At 44.7% G+C, this 12955-nt stretch overlaps 1 protein-coding gene across 1 annotated transcript in view; it reads left to right on the top strand.

Moving 5' to 3' along the window:
- Nucleotides 1–5813: 5813 nt before the first annotated feature.
- LOC310795148 (ER degradation-enhancing alpha-mannosidase-like protein 2) overlaps nt 5814–12955 on the top strand; it is a gene marked incomplete at its 3' end in the record, with an annotated part of 19312 nt that continues 12170 nt past the window's right edge. Inside the window, exons 1-6 of the mRNA XM_083657194.1 lie at nt 5814–5917; nt 7873–7912; nt 8608–8713; nt 9828–9953; nt 11097–11308; nt 12480–12621. Coding sequence (XP_083513320.1) covers nt 5826–5917; nt 7873–7912; nt 8608–8713; nt 9828–9953; nt 11097–11308; nt 12480–12621 — 718 coding nt within the window. The 5' untranslated portion in view covers nt 5814–5825. The remainder of the gene's footprint in view (nt 5918–7872; nt 7913–8607; nt 8714–9827; nt 9954–11096; nt 11309–12479; nt 12622–12955) is intronic.

Genomic DNA, 12955 nt, shown 5'->3' with positions numbered 1-12955 from the left:
TGGAAACAATCAAGCTTAGCCCAAAATCACAAATCAGAATGAGGGGCAGCCACGCTGGTAGGGGGTGCTGTAAGGAATGGAATCTCGACGCTGCCCACAAGGGCAACGTTGAAGAAAATTTGACATTTTTGGCACTTATAGATATTTACTACTTAGATATTTAATTTTAAATTAACATTAGGATTATACTGTTGTGATGTCATTATTCAGTATCTTCTCCTTTTCTCACTGACTTTCATGTAAGCACCTGCTCTCCCTTTAGTCGTTTTACACTACGACAGACATAGGCATAAACAGTAAACACTGAACTTAATATTATTATTATGGAAAACCAGATTATCAAACACTTTTGAAGAGAGAGCGTATGAAATAAGATTAGAGCTGGGAAGCACAAACTGTTTGTTAATGCATTTTGTTGGTGGTATAAACACAAGACAGCCAAATCCAAAATTTTGAAAATCCCATATCTTGCCACCAGGGGGTGCTGCAGCACCCTCAGCACCCACCTTCCCGCTCCCTTGAGGAGGGGGTCCCCAGTATATTTTCTATCTTGTAAGGGGTCCTTGGCTGAAAAACATTTGAGAACCTCTGATGTAGCCTACACATTAAATGAAAGAAGAAACTAACTTTACAAATAAATACATGCTACTGCCTTTACAGGAGTGCCAGCCAGGTGGATGCAGAATCAGAGGAATAGATCCTTGATAAGGATCAGTGCGATTTTTTTTTACAGCAACTGTAATGCAGCTTTATGGACATTTGGAGCCGAGCTTTCATCAGTATGTTTTCTTTACTAATAAAATAAATAATCAGTCCATTAAATTTGTAAATCTGAACCCATGATTTCAAAGTGCTGCATTTGTTATTTATAAATGAAATTCAGAATGAATGTTTACAAACAGGTTTTAGCCTACATGTTTCTGCTTTGATACTTTCATAGATTGAATAAATTAATAATTAAGGAAATAGGTAGAACTCCCCCACATCAGCTCGACAGATGGTACGTCCCAAACTGTGAAAAGTGCCGTGAAGCTCGGGGGCGTGGCGGTACTACAGTGCAGGGCAGCAGGGATGGCGGAGGGCATGGCAGCAGGCTGGGAGCCCACAGAACTGCAGGACACCCAGCTGGGCGTGGACAGCACGGGACTCCTGCAGTGGGTTGCACCAGCTGTGCGTAAGTTGGAACGTAAGCTAGTTTGAACGTAAAGTCTCACTAAGTCCGAGTTTACGCACTACTAAAAATATTTGGGTTGCACCAAGTGAAATAGTTACAACGTAGGCATAAGTTAGAACTTAAAATTTACACCTACATCTTACTAGGTGTAAAGTCCTCCGTAAAATAGCAGTTGGCACGAATTGCATTGGCACCGTGGCGCATCGTTGTTTTGCGTCGGTAACGTGTTCTCCGTGATAAATTATTACACCCTTTGATATTTATGACTCACGATTTTGTTTCCCACAAGCTGCAGCACTGCATACAAATTAAAATAACCGCAACAATTTAGTGAGGCAGGATGGTGCTAAATTAGCCTACAATACTGATAGAGCTCACAGATAAACGTTAACAGTAATATGAACCTAAACGAACGTTACTCAATAACGTTCTCATTTGGTTAGTGTTGATGAAATATAAAAGCACTAATTTGCGGTGGGCAACATGTCCGGGGCCCCGTTCCAATACCCATACTTCCATACTATTTAGTAGGCAAAAAAAGAATTAGTATGTCCCAATACATAGTATGTCAGATGCAGTATGCCAAGAGTACCAGGATGTTGTACTACATCAGCTCCTATTTCGGAGTATGCATCCATGCATGCTTTGTCAGCCAATCTTCCCCACAATCCTTTGCGCAGCAGGAAGTTACATCTTCTTCTTCTTCTTCTAATGTTTTATGGCGGTTGGCAAACAACTTTTTGTGCATTACCGCCACCTACTGGAGTTACGTCGCACTGACTGAGCTGCGTGTTCATGAATGAGATAATTAACTTTAAGAAAGCCTTGAAATATGTTAAAACCAAACAAGCATGGAGTGTGTACCAAAACATGCATATCTTGATTCCTGTTTAGAACTCTGACTTAATGTTTTTGCTTTATTTATTTTATTTTGTTTATTTGATTGTCTGTTCCAATTTTGTAAATGTTTAGTCTGAATTTTTTGTATAATGTACTGTTTGTTACTGCCAGACTTTGTTTATTGAATTAAAAAAAAAACTCAAATGTGGCGCTGCGGACGTCGCGTCGGCGGAAGTGAGCAAGAGGTCGGAGTTCAGGAAGCTCACGTGACGACAGATGTAGTGTGTCCCAATAGTATGCATTTTGCATGCATGCTGCACACTACAATCCATACTATGTGAGGGCAGCGGCAGTACATACTACAAGAAAGAAGTACAAGTATGGGTATTGGAACGCAGCCCTGTTTTCACTCCACTTACTTAAACAACGGTAAATAAACACCGTTTCCACCGTGCTTTTCACTGATTGGTCACAGATACTGTACACGTCATTTTCTGCGACACTATATTGGCTAGTGTGAGGTTTAAGGACTAGTTAAGATGTATCTTACGTCTCCGTGGTGCAACCAAAGAGCATGGAAGGAAAGAGACGAAACTCCGGCCATTTTTGGAAACAGAATGCGCCTCGCAGTGGTCAGCTGCGGTAGCGCGGGCCCCTATAATCAGCCTCTCTAAACAGTAACTCAACGGGAGAACACTCTAAATTTCGTGGATTCACATCTTTTCTGGGCGTACTGTAAATCTTGATTGAAGTGGTGTAGTGCAGGGATGTAAAACAACAACCATATTGTGGAAACTAAGCAAAAATTTTCGTTTTTTTCTTTTAGTTTTTTCAAGATAAATAGTAAATGCAAAGGACCCGAGGTTAAAACCACGGCAACACACTTCTGACGGAGTGGACGACAGCCGCATTAGCTATTTATCTTGAAAAAACTAAACAAAGAAAACGAAACATTTTGCTTAGTTTCCACAATATGGTTGTTGTTTTACATCCCTGCACTACACCACTTCAGTCAAGATTTGCAGTACGCCCAGAAAAGATGTGAATCCACGAAATTTAGAGTGTTCTCCCGTTGAGTTACTGTTTAGAGAGGCTGATTATAGGGGCCCGCGCTACCGCAGCTGACCACTGCGAGCCTGTGCGGGGTTCTTTTGGCGCTGTCACGCTTCCAAAAATAAAAAATGGCGGAGGCTGCTGGGCGCTGATGTTGCAATGGGGCAATATGGAGCTTTCAGTTCTTTCCATAAAAGTTCTTTGGTGCAACTCAACAAAGACACAACTTTAGTGTCAAACTAACTAGTTTGAACGTAGCAGTTAGTGTGGACTTTACACCCTAACTTAAAGAGCATGGAGCAGGGTAATTCCTTTGCTAAATGTATACTTAACCTTGTCCCTATGTATATTTGAAAAGTTAATGCATCATTAAAAAAAAAAAAAAAAAAAGTTTGAAAAAAAATATGGAGAAAAACACCTTCCTTTTTCAGAAGGAAATAATAGACTTTTAATCTGACAAGAAAAAGCCTGCTACGTCACAGTGGGGAGTGGCTTCCGCGTGCGTGTCTCCCTCTCCCCTCCCACTGTGCTTGTCTGCGCTGTGACACGCTCTATCTCTCTCTCTCTCTCTCTCTCTCTCTCTCTCTCTCTCTCTCTCTCTCTCTCTCGGTGTGTGTGTGTGTGTGTGTGTGTGTGTGTGTGTGTGTCTACGCTGTGTGATACGCTCTCTTCACTCGAGGGAGGGGGAGGCTGCGGCTCCTTCCTCCCCGCACAGCACCGCTGCTCTGCTCTGCTCTGCTCTGCTCTGCTCTGCTCTGCTCCGGGCTGTCTGCAGCCTGGGGTCCGCTCTGCTGTGAAAAGAGAAAGAAGAAGGAGGAGAAACCGCCACCTCCACAGCCAGCCACCTCACACACCCCAACTGTGCCCGGCTCGCATGCCTCTCGGTCGGCTGGCCGGACAATATGCACCCCGCTGCAGCAGCAGCTTCGGGAGGTTTTCTCACTGTGTTCGGGACTTCGGCTCTAACTCGGCCAGATGGCTGGACACATACGTCACTTTTGCGCGCGCGCGTGTGTGTGTGTGTGTGTGTGTGTGTGTGTGTGTGTGTGTGCGTGCGTGCGTGTGTGTGTATCGAATTACAGTCCGCACCTCGGCCCGCCTCCGCTCGCTTGTGTGTGTGTCGAAATACAGTCCGCACCTCGGCCCGCCTCCGCTGCTTTCAAGCTCCTTCACAACTCTCTCTCCGCGGTCCGTTGTGGGCTGTTCCTGCTCTCTTTCACTGTCAAAATTAGCCTGAGGCCCATCACATGCATGTGCATAAACATTTGCTACCTCCTCTTCCTCCTGAAAACCGGCGTTAGCATCCATAGTGTGTGACTGACAGCCCTGACCTAAGTGATGACAGACAGAGGGACAGACGGGCATGCCTGGCGACTCCCTACTCTGACGTCAGAGTTTTGGGGTCCAAGATGTCAAAATAAAAGTTCAAAAAATAAAACGACCCCAGAAGTCACTGTAGTGTATATGTAAGTGTCTTAATGTGAAAATCAAGTTCCTCCATAATTCACCTACACATTGACTGATTGGGGTCTCTAACCTGCCCCATGCTCTTTAAGACAGAACTTACGTTCAGCTGGTGCAACAGGCTGCTGCACCTCAGTGAGGAGCTCCTGTGCAACTCTCTGTGGACCAGCCACTTCCAGGTAGGCTGCAGCCGCTGCAACACCACCCGCATTGTGTGTGTGTGTGTGTGTGTGTGTGTGTGTGTGTGTGTGTGTGCGCGCGTGAGATCAGCATTTATGTTACTGTGCTGTCTTTAAATTTACTAGTTTAGGTTTTTAGTTTATTAGGTTGTTAAAAAAGTGAGTGATTTTAGGTTTGGGAAACTCTGACAGAGTGAGAGCTCTTCTCGCTGTGCAATCTTTGGTTCTGCTGCAGAGTGAGAGGTCTGTCTGCTCTCCGCTCCTGTTCTGTGGGATCTTTGGCTGCTCTCTGTCCTCAGTCTAGTTAGGTCTACTGTCCTCTAGAGTAGTGCTTCTCAAATGGCGGTCCGGGAACCCCCAGGGGTCCGTTGCACTTTGCCAGGGGGTCCGCGAAAAGTTTTCAGGAAAATAAAAATAATTTCTTTTTCTCTTATTTTTTGCAAAAGCTTCATAGTTCAACGAAAATAGTTTATGCTTTAAATCTAAAATGGTTTATGGATTACATTCTAATCTTGGAAACCTATCAATTTAAAAGTCAAGCACGTTACCGTGGAAACAATTAAGCTTAGCCCAAAATCACAAATCAGAATGAGGGGGTCCCTGGTATATTTTCTATCTTATAAGGGGTCCTTGGCTGAAAAACATTTGAGAACCTCTGCTCTAGAGCAGTGGTTCTCAAATTTTTTCACATGAGGGACCCCTAAACTGACAAAGATTAGACCACGGACCCCCATTTGATAGGATTTTGTCCCACGGTCCCCCATATTATAATAAGATTGATGCTTTTAGATGTTTTATTACAGAAATTGTATAAAACCCATGACCAAAATAGTTATTCTGTTACTTGTATAAAGCTGCTGAATACACACTGTGTACATAGCAGAATAACTGAATATGCCCATTCGTGGTAACGTCATATTTCAACGTCAGCTCAACAACGTTCCTGCATAGACGTCTAAATCATCCCCCTAATCAGCTGTGATTTGGCCACGTCCTGAACGTCACTGAAAGACCTCATCACAACGTCATCATGATGGAATTTTGCTTGCTGGGTGGATTTGTTGTGACTTGACTTGCTGTTCTAATCTTCATGTTCCAGACAGCGCATCAAGTCCATGTTCTACCACGCCTACAACAGTTACCTTGACGCCTTCCCCTACGACGAGCTCCGCCCACTCACCTGTGATGGACAGGACACCTGGGGCAGGTAGGATGGCATCACCTCTCTCTCCCTCTCTGTCTTTCTGGTCTCTCTTTCTGGTCTCTCTTTCTTTAAAAATGAATTTTTTCCCCCAACAGTTAATCAATTAGGGCCACCGGCGCACTTGACAACAGCTTGCTTGACAATGGCGTTAATCCTGTTACGTTGATTTATTGGCTCTGATTGGCTAATCGTCAGTCCCCCTCGGCGTTCATTAGACAAGTCGTTTCTTCAACGTAGGAAATCGTTGTTGCATGTCACAATGCCAGACCAGAAGCAGACAACTCTGTCATATCTGTCATTGGGCCAACCTCCTCCACCTGACCTCCAGGTGCATGTGAGCACCGCGTCCATCTACCGTAAATTCCGGACTATAAGCCGCGGCTTTTTTCCCGTTTTTTGGCCCCTGCGGCTTATATAACGGTGCGTCTTATCTATGGATTTTTTCAGAAAAAAAAAAAAAAAATACAAATAAAATCTCTCTTTTTTAGCACTCTTTCTAACTATAAATCCACTTCTGTTTTAATTTCCTCTCTTGCCCTCTTTTCACCACACCGCGGACACTGTGTGCACTGTAAAAATAAACAACGGTGGTGTTGTGTTATGTTGTTTTGTTGAAATGTTACGGTAATACGGTAAATGGGAGCTTCCTCAAACAGCCATCTCTTTCCCGACAATCCCCTCTGTGCGTGACCACTTACATATGGTAATTACGGTAAGCAAACGGCCACTCGGCCATCAACTCCCTCCCCCGACTACCAGGAGAAAATCACAAACTTCGGCGAATTCACACAAAGGAAGATCAAGGAATATTCACAACAAGACGAGCAGTAGAAGCAACACTCTCACTTACCATGGGGAAGGTACGCAGAAATTCACACGACGCAGCTTTCAAGTTGAAAGCAGTCAATCTCGCATTAAAAGAGGGAAACAGAGCAGCCGCGCGTAACCTGGGCATCGATGAGTCAATGGTGAGGCGTTGGACGGTGCAGCAGGAGGAACTGTCTCAGCACGGAATATTATAGGAGTGTGAAAACATCCACAATCACCAACGGGTTCCAAAACGCTGGACTGCTGCGGGATGAAGAGGATGACGCCGCCACAGCTGGCGCTGAGGGCCATCAGAGGCTTCAGAGGCTGTTCGATGCCGACAGTGATGAAGAGGAGTTCGTTGGTTTTGAGTGACAATGAAGGAGAGAGGAGAGTGGTTGACGAAGCCACCCTGAACCTGTTCGTTTCCGACACTGAAGATGAGGACTTTGGTGGTTTCAGTACGCAGGAAGAAGAGGAAGACGAGGATTAGTGACTTGACTTCTCTGGTTACAGGTTTGCTGCACATATAGCCTATTGTTGTGTGATTTTGTCTGGGGATTAGTGACCTGACTTTTGTTTTGTTTTGTTGAAATGTTAATAAATGGGAGCTTCCCCAAACAGCCATCTCTTTCCCGACATTCCTCTCTGTGCACGAACCCTTTCATATGGTAATTAAACATCAAAACACCCGCGGCTTATAGACCGGTGCGGCTTATAGAAGAAAAAAATAGTCAATTTTGGTCCCGCGGCTTATAGACCGGTGCGTCTTATAGTCCGGAATTTACGGTACATTCTGCTGGAAGGGTTCTGTGTAGGGCTGGGCCCAGGGCCCCAAGGGAGGTCTGGAAGGGTTGTGTGTAGGGCTGGGCCCAGGGCATCATTACATCATTTCAAAACGTGAAATGGACTGTTGGTAGATTGGTGTAATTTTTTGTTTCTGAGTAGTGGGTGACATTTCCAACCTACTGTATGTGCAATGTGCTATGTGCGTGTATACAGTTTTACGGAAGAAGAACAAGAATAAGAAAAAGAATAATAAACATAGCAAATACAATAGGGTTTCTTGGGCTCTGTTGGGTTCATTTCAACTTTAAAAAGTAATTGTGGTAATAATGAATAAAATTATATATTTTTCTCTCTTCCCACAGTTTCTCTCTGACTCTTATCGATGCTCTCGACACTCTGCTGGTAAGGTCTGAGTCAGTTTGACTTTCTGTGTTGACACGTTGACTTGTCTTGTTCTGACTCCCTTTTCATGTCTTTTTGAGCTAGAGTCTAGCTTAAAGCAGAGACTAGGGCTGAAGCTGCTAGACTGTTCAGTTAGCCGGCAATTAGCGGCTTTTGGCCGGTATGACGTGCCGTGAGCCGGCAGATAAACCCTTTTCACGGAGTCCATTTTGTGTGGAAAAGGCAGGGTAAACACAGGTGCAAGCAAAACACTAATGAGGGTTTCCAACTTACACTCATGGAAATTGGAAACCCTCATTAGTGTTTTGCTTGCACCTGTGTTTACCCTGCCTTTTCCACACAAAATGGACCCCGTGAAAAGGCTCTATGAAACGTCAACGGCCACAGTGGCCGGTTGGAAATATGCCAAATAAATAAATAGATTAATTAACAGCATATTAAATAGCCTAATCTTGTGTGACCTGAATGCCATCATTAATAGCATATTAAATAGGCTATCCTAATATTGCGTGACCTATAAGATAGGCTATGTTGCCAGAGGCTCAGCGCAGAGTCAAGCTGATTAGACTACCGCTTCACAAACGAGCAGAGACGCAGATAATTCATTAGAATTGCAACAGCGCTAAATACAAGGGTCAAGTAACCCGCAGTTCTGCACTTGAACTTGCTGTTTGTTTGCCTGTTGTGTTCTGAAGGTGTTGGGGAACGAGACAGAGTTTCAGCACGTGGCGTCGCTCCTCCAGGACACCGTGGACTTCGACATCGACGTCAACGCCTCCGTGTTCGAGACCAACATCAGAGGTGTGTGTGTGTGTGTGTGTGTGTGTGTGTGTGTGTGTGTGTGTGTGAGTGTGTGTGAGAGAGCGCCCCTTCAGGAACAGCTGAAGAGGAAGGGAGGGAAAGAGGGAGAGCTCAACGTTGTGTCTCTGCGTTAGCTCTCATGTAGCATTCTTATTTTGGAGCAAGCAGTAAATCTTACTATTCACCTTATGTAGAAGAGACTAGTTAGCACTGTAAATACAATGCTTTTCAAAATGTACACATTCACTGGGCAAAATAAGAAAACTACTTCAACTTAGGTTATGTAAAACATGCTATATTTGTATTTATGACATTTTCTTTCAAACAAAACTGTAACTGTAAGATTAGGCCTTGGCCACACTGATCCGTGGTGTCTGTCCGTGTGCGTTCATTTCTCTGTTCACTTCCATTCATTTTCAATGACAGCTGTCCGACTGTCCGTGGAGCACTCAGAAGCGTACGTATCCAGAAAATTTGCATACGTTTTGATGGACAGAAAGTTGAAGAGGGATGAAATTTTTCTGGATGGACGTATCGGATGGTCGGATAGTCACTGTCCGTTTAGCCAATCAGAGTCGAGGTCTCGAGAGGAGGCGTTTCGAGATTTGTTTCAGCTTTTCAAAGAAGATGGCGGCCGAGGCAGTGAAGGAGGCTATAATTAATGCTGTGTACACCATCCCGCTGTTGTACAACGTGATAGTCAATGTCACCGTCTGATTTCACCATCTAATCTGGTCATTCGGTGGCATTTTATTGCCACATAAGTAACGTAGCGCACAGAGCTAACAGCTAGCTGACGCCAGCTTTCTTCTCTCGGTTTATAGGCGGGTCGCTGACACCTTCAAGGTGCTTACCGCCACCTGCTGTACAAGTAGGTTACTTGTACATGCAACGGACATAAATCTATCCGTCTATCTGTTCTGTCCATTGTCTGATGGATCAGTGTGGCCAGCCTACTTAAACAGGCTTGGATGATGTTCTCCCAGGGTTAGCTTCCTTTAACCATCGTTTTATCGGCCTGTCACATCGGCAGAAATGAAATCTGTTTGTGTGTGTGTGTGTCTGTGTGTGTGTGTGTGTGTGTGTGTGTGTGTGTGTGTGTGTGTGTGTGTAGTGGTTGGGGGGCTGCTGTCGGCCCACCTGCTCTCAGGTCGGGGCGGGGCGGAGCTGGAGCCCGCCTGGCCGTGTGCCGGACCGCTGCTGAGGATGGCCGAGGACGCTGCCCGGAAGCTGCTGCCAGGTACATGACGCACGCACGCACACGTGTGCAACGCACACACACACACACACACATGCATGTGCACAAATTTACACACACACGCAAGCTGGGGTGTGTAAATAAACGTACGGATGTAGTTTACACTGGTGTGAGCTGTCAATGTTTTGTAATGTGCAGAAAAGTGCCACAAATGATTAGGCTATTCATGTGTTGTGTTCATCTCTTAAATACCGTAAATTCCGGACTATAAGGCGCACCGGACTCCGGTGACCGCAGCAGCAAAATTGCCTGTTTGTTACATATATAAGCCGCACCGGACTATAAGCCGCGGGTGTTTTAATGTTTTTTTTTTTTTTTTTTTTTAATTGTGTTTTAATGTTTAATTACCATATGTAAGGGTTCGTGCACAGAGGGGATTGTCGGGAAAGAGATGGCTGTTTGAGGAAGCTCCCATTTATTAACATTTCAACAAAACAACATAACACAACACCACCTGTGTTTTTTTTTACAGTGCACACAGTGTCCGCGGTGTGGTGAAAAGAGGGCAAGAGAGGAAATTAAAACAGAAGTGGATTTATAGTTAGAAAGAGTGCTAAAGAAGAGAGAATTCCGTTTTTTATTTATTTTTTTGCTGAAAAAATCCATAGATAAGCCGCACCGTTATATAAGCCGCAGGGGCCAAAAAACGGGGGAAAAGCCGCGGCTTATAGTCCGGAATTTACGGTACACACAATAGTTTTTTGGATGTTTTAACCATACTAGGCATCTCACACGCTTGATTCTCGCCCACAGCCTCGCCTGCACTATTGGCATGCACAGCTCAACTTCGTCACAATTGCCCAAGTGTAACCAAAAACCACAATATCAGTGCCTATTACATCATAGTGCCTATGACCTCATCGGTGATGTCATAAGATGATTTTGCTCTCATGACATCACTATGACATCAGTGGGACAAAAATTGAAACAGAGAACACACAGAACAGAGAGAGATTGCCCACTGACCCTTTTATATACTAGCAATCTCGCGCGCCGCTATGCGTGCTGGATTCCTAGGCTCGCCCGCTGCGTGGGCTCGCAGCCTCGCCCGCCCTGCAGCTCGCCCACAGCAGTCATTTAAATGAGTTTAGTGTGATGATGGAGTGCTGCTGTGACCCCCTGCAGCCTTCCAGACACCCAGTGGCATGCCGTACGGCACGGTGAACCTGCTGCGCGGCGTCAGCCCCGCGGAGACGCCCGTCACCTGCACGGCCGGGGTGGGCACCTTCATCCTCGAGTTCTCCACGCTCAGCCGCCTCACCGGGGACCCTGTGTACGAGAACGCTGCCCGCAAAGCCCTCAGGGCCCTGTGGAACACCAGATCTGACATCGGACTGGTAATATGTCTGTCTGTCTGTCTGACTGACTGACTGACTGTCTGTCTGTCTGACTGACTGACTGAGTGACTGTCTGTCTGTCTGACTGACTGACTGTCTGTCTGTCTGTCTGTCTGTCACTGTTCAAGGATAAGTTGTTGTTGATTTTGTTCCTATATGTAGTCTCTTCATCTCTGTAGTTGTTGGACCCACAGACAATATATAGACTCTGCTCAGCACAGACAATATATAGACTCTGCTCAGCACAGACAATGTTTTTTTTCACATTTTATGTTAATTTTCAGAACATAGAAAATAAAAACAGGCTCAGACAAAAACAAAAACAAAACATACAGTATATCAACATTAATGTTACAACATGGCGCTACCGGTAGTGCCTATGTGCTTGTAAGAAATGTGTGTGGAATCCCATGCAAGGGCTCCATGAGAAGTCAGCTGAGCAAGTTACTTGTCGCTCTTAACCTCATCTAAGTAGGCTAGAAATGGGTCCCAGATCATTGTGAATTTCCTAAATGAATTGGTCCTCAGGAACCGGAGTCTCTCCATATGTATAACCGAGACCATGTCCGTCAGCCACAGCTGAAAAGAAGGTGGAGAGGGGGACTTCCACTCCTTCAGAATGAGTCTCTTGGCGACAGTCATCCCCTGCGTCAGAGACTGTTGCACAGCCGTATAGAGGAGCAGAGAGGATTCTGAGCAGCCGAAGATGGCGAGTTTCCCCTCCGGCTGAAGGGTTATTTTATAGACCTTAGCTTAGAGTATCAATCAAATATCTTGGCCCAGAATCCAGATAGTGAAGGACAAAACCAAAAAGCATGGGATAGTGTACCCTCTGACACCCGACACCTATCACATAGTGGTGAGACAGAAGGGCAGATCTTGTGCAACCTGGACTTGGAATAATGAAGACGATGTCTGTCTATGGTTTATATGCAGAGCTTTTTTTATATTCGTTGTAAGGCCACCTTGGGTGTCTTGAAAGGTGCCTCCAAATAAAATGTATTATTATTATACATTTATTATTATTTATTATTACTCCTACTCCTCTGTCTACCTGCCTCTCCCTGTCTTGACAACTAACCATATGAACATCTTTTTGAAAAAAGCCTGTCTCTCACCCTCTTTCTCTCTCCATCTGTGTGTCTGTCTCTCTACCTGTCTCTCCCTCCAGGTGGGTAACCATATTGACGTCCTGTCTAAGAAGTGGGTGGCTCAGGACGCAGGCATCGGAGCGGGGGTGGACTCCTACTTTGAGTATCTGGTCAAAGGAGCCATCCTGCTGCAAGACGAGGAGCTGCTCAACATGTTCCAGGGTGCGTGTATACTAGTGCTGCATGATTTGGGGAAAAGGTGCGATTTGCAATTATTGTGGACAATATTGCGATTTGCGATTGTGATTGCGATATTATAAACAAATGGTATCTATTCTAAGGATGTGCTGGTATGAGTTTTTGACGGTATGATAACCTCGGACAAAAATACCACGGTTTCAAGATATCACAGACTAAAATAGCTACATGAAATATATAAAAAAATTAAATACCGTATATTAAAAAATAAATAAAAACCATTTGAAATAAATTATCTTTCAAAAAATATAAAACATTTTATGAACAGAATACAGCATATATATTTTTTTATAATCAA

Source organism: Poromitra crassiceps (assembly GCF_964638095.1).
Source record: "Poromitra crassiceps genome assembly, chromosome: 20".
Taxonomy (NCBI): domain Eukaryota; kingdom Metazoa; phylum Chordata; class Actinopteri; order Beryciformes; family Melamphaidae; genus Poromitra; species Poromitra crassiceps.
The sequence above is the reverse complement of the archived record's forward strand: the minus strand, read 5'-3'. Positions and strand labels throughout refer to the sequence as shown.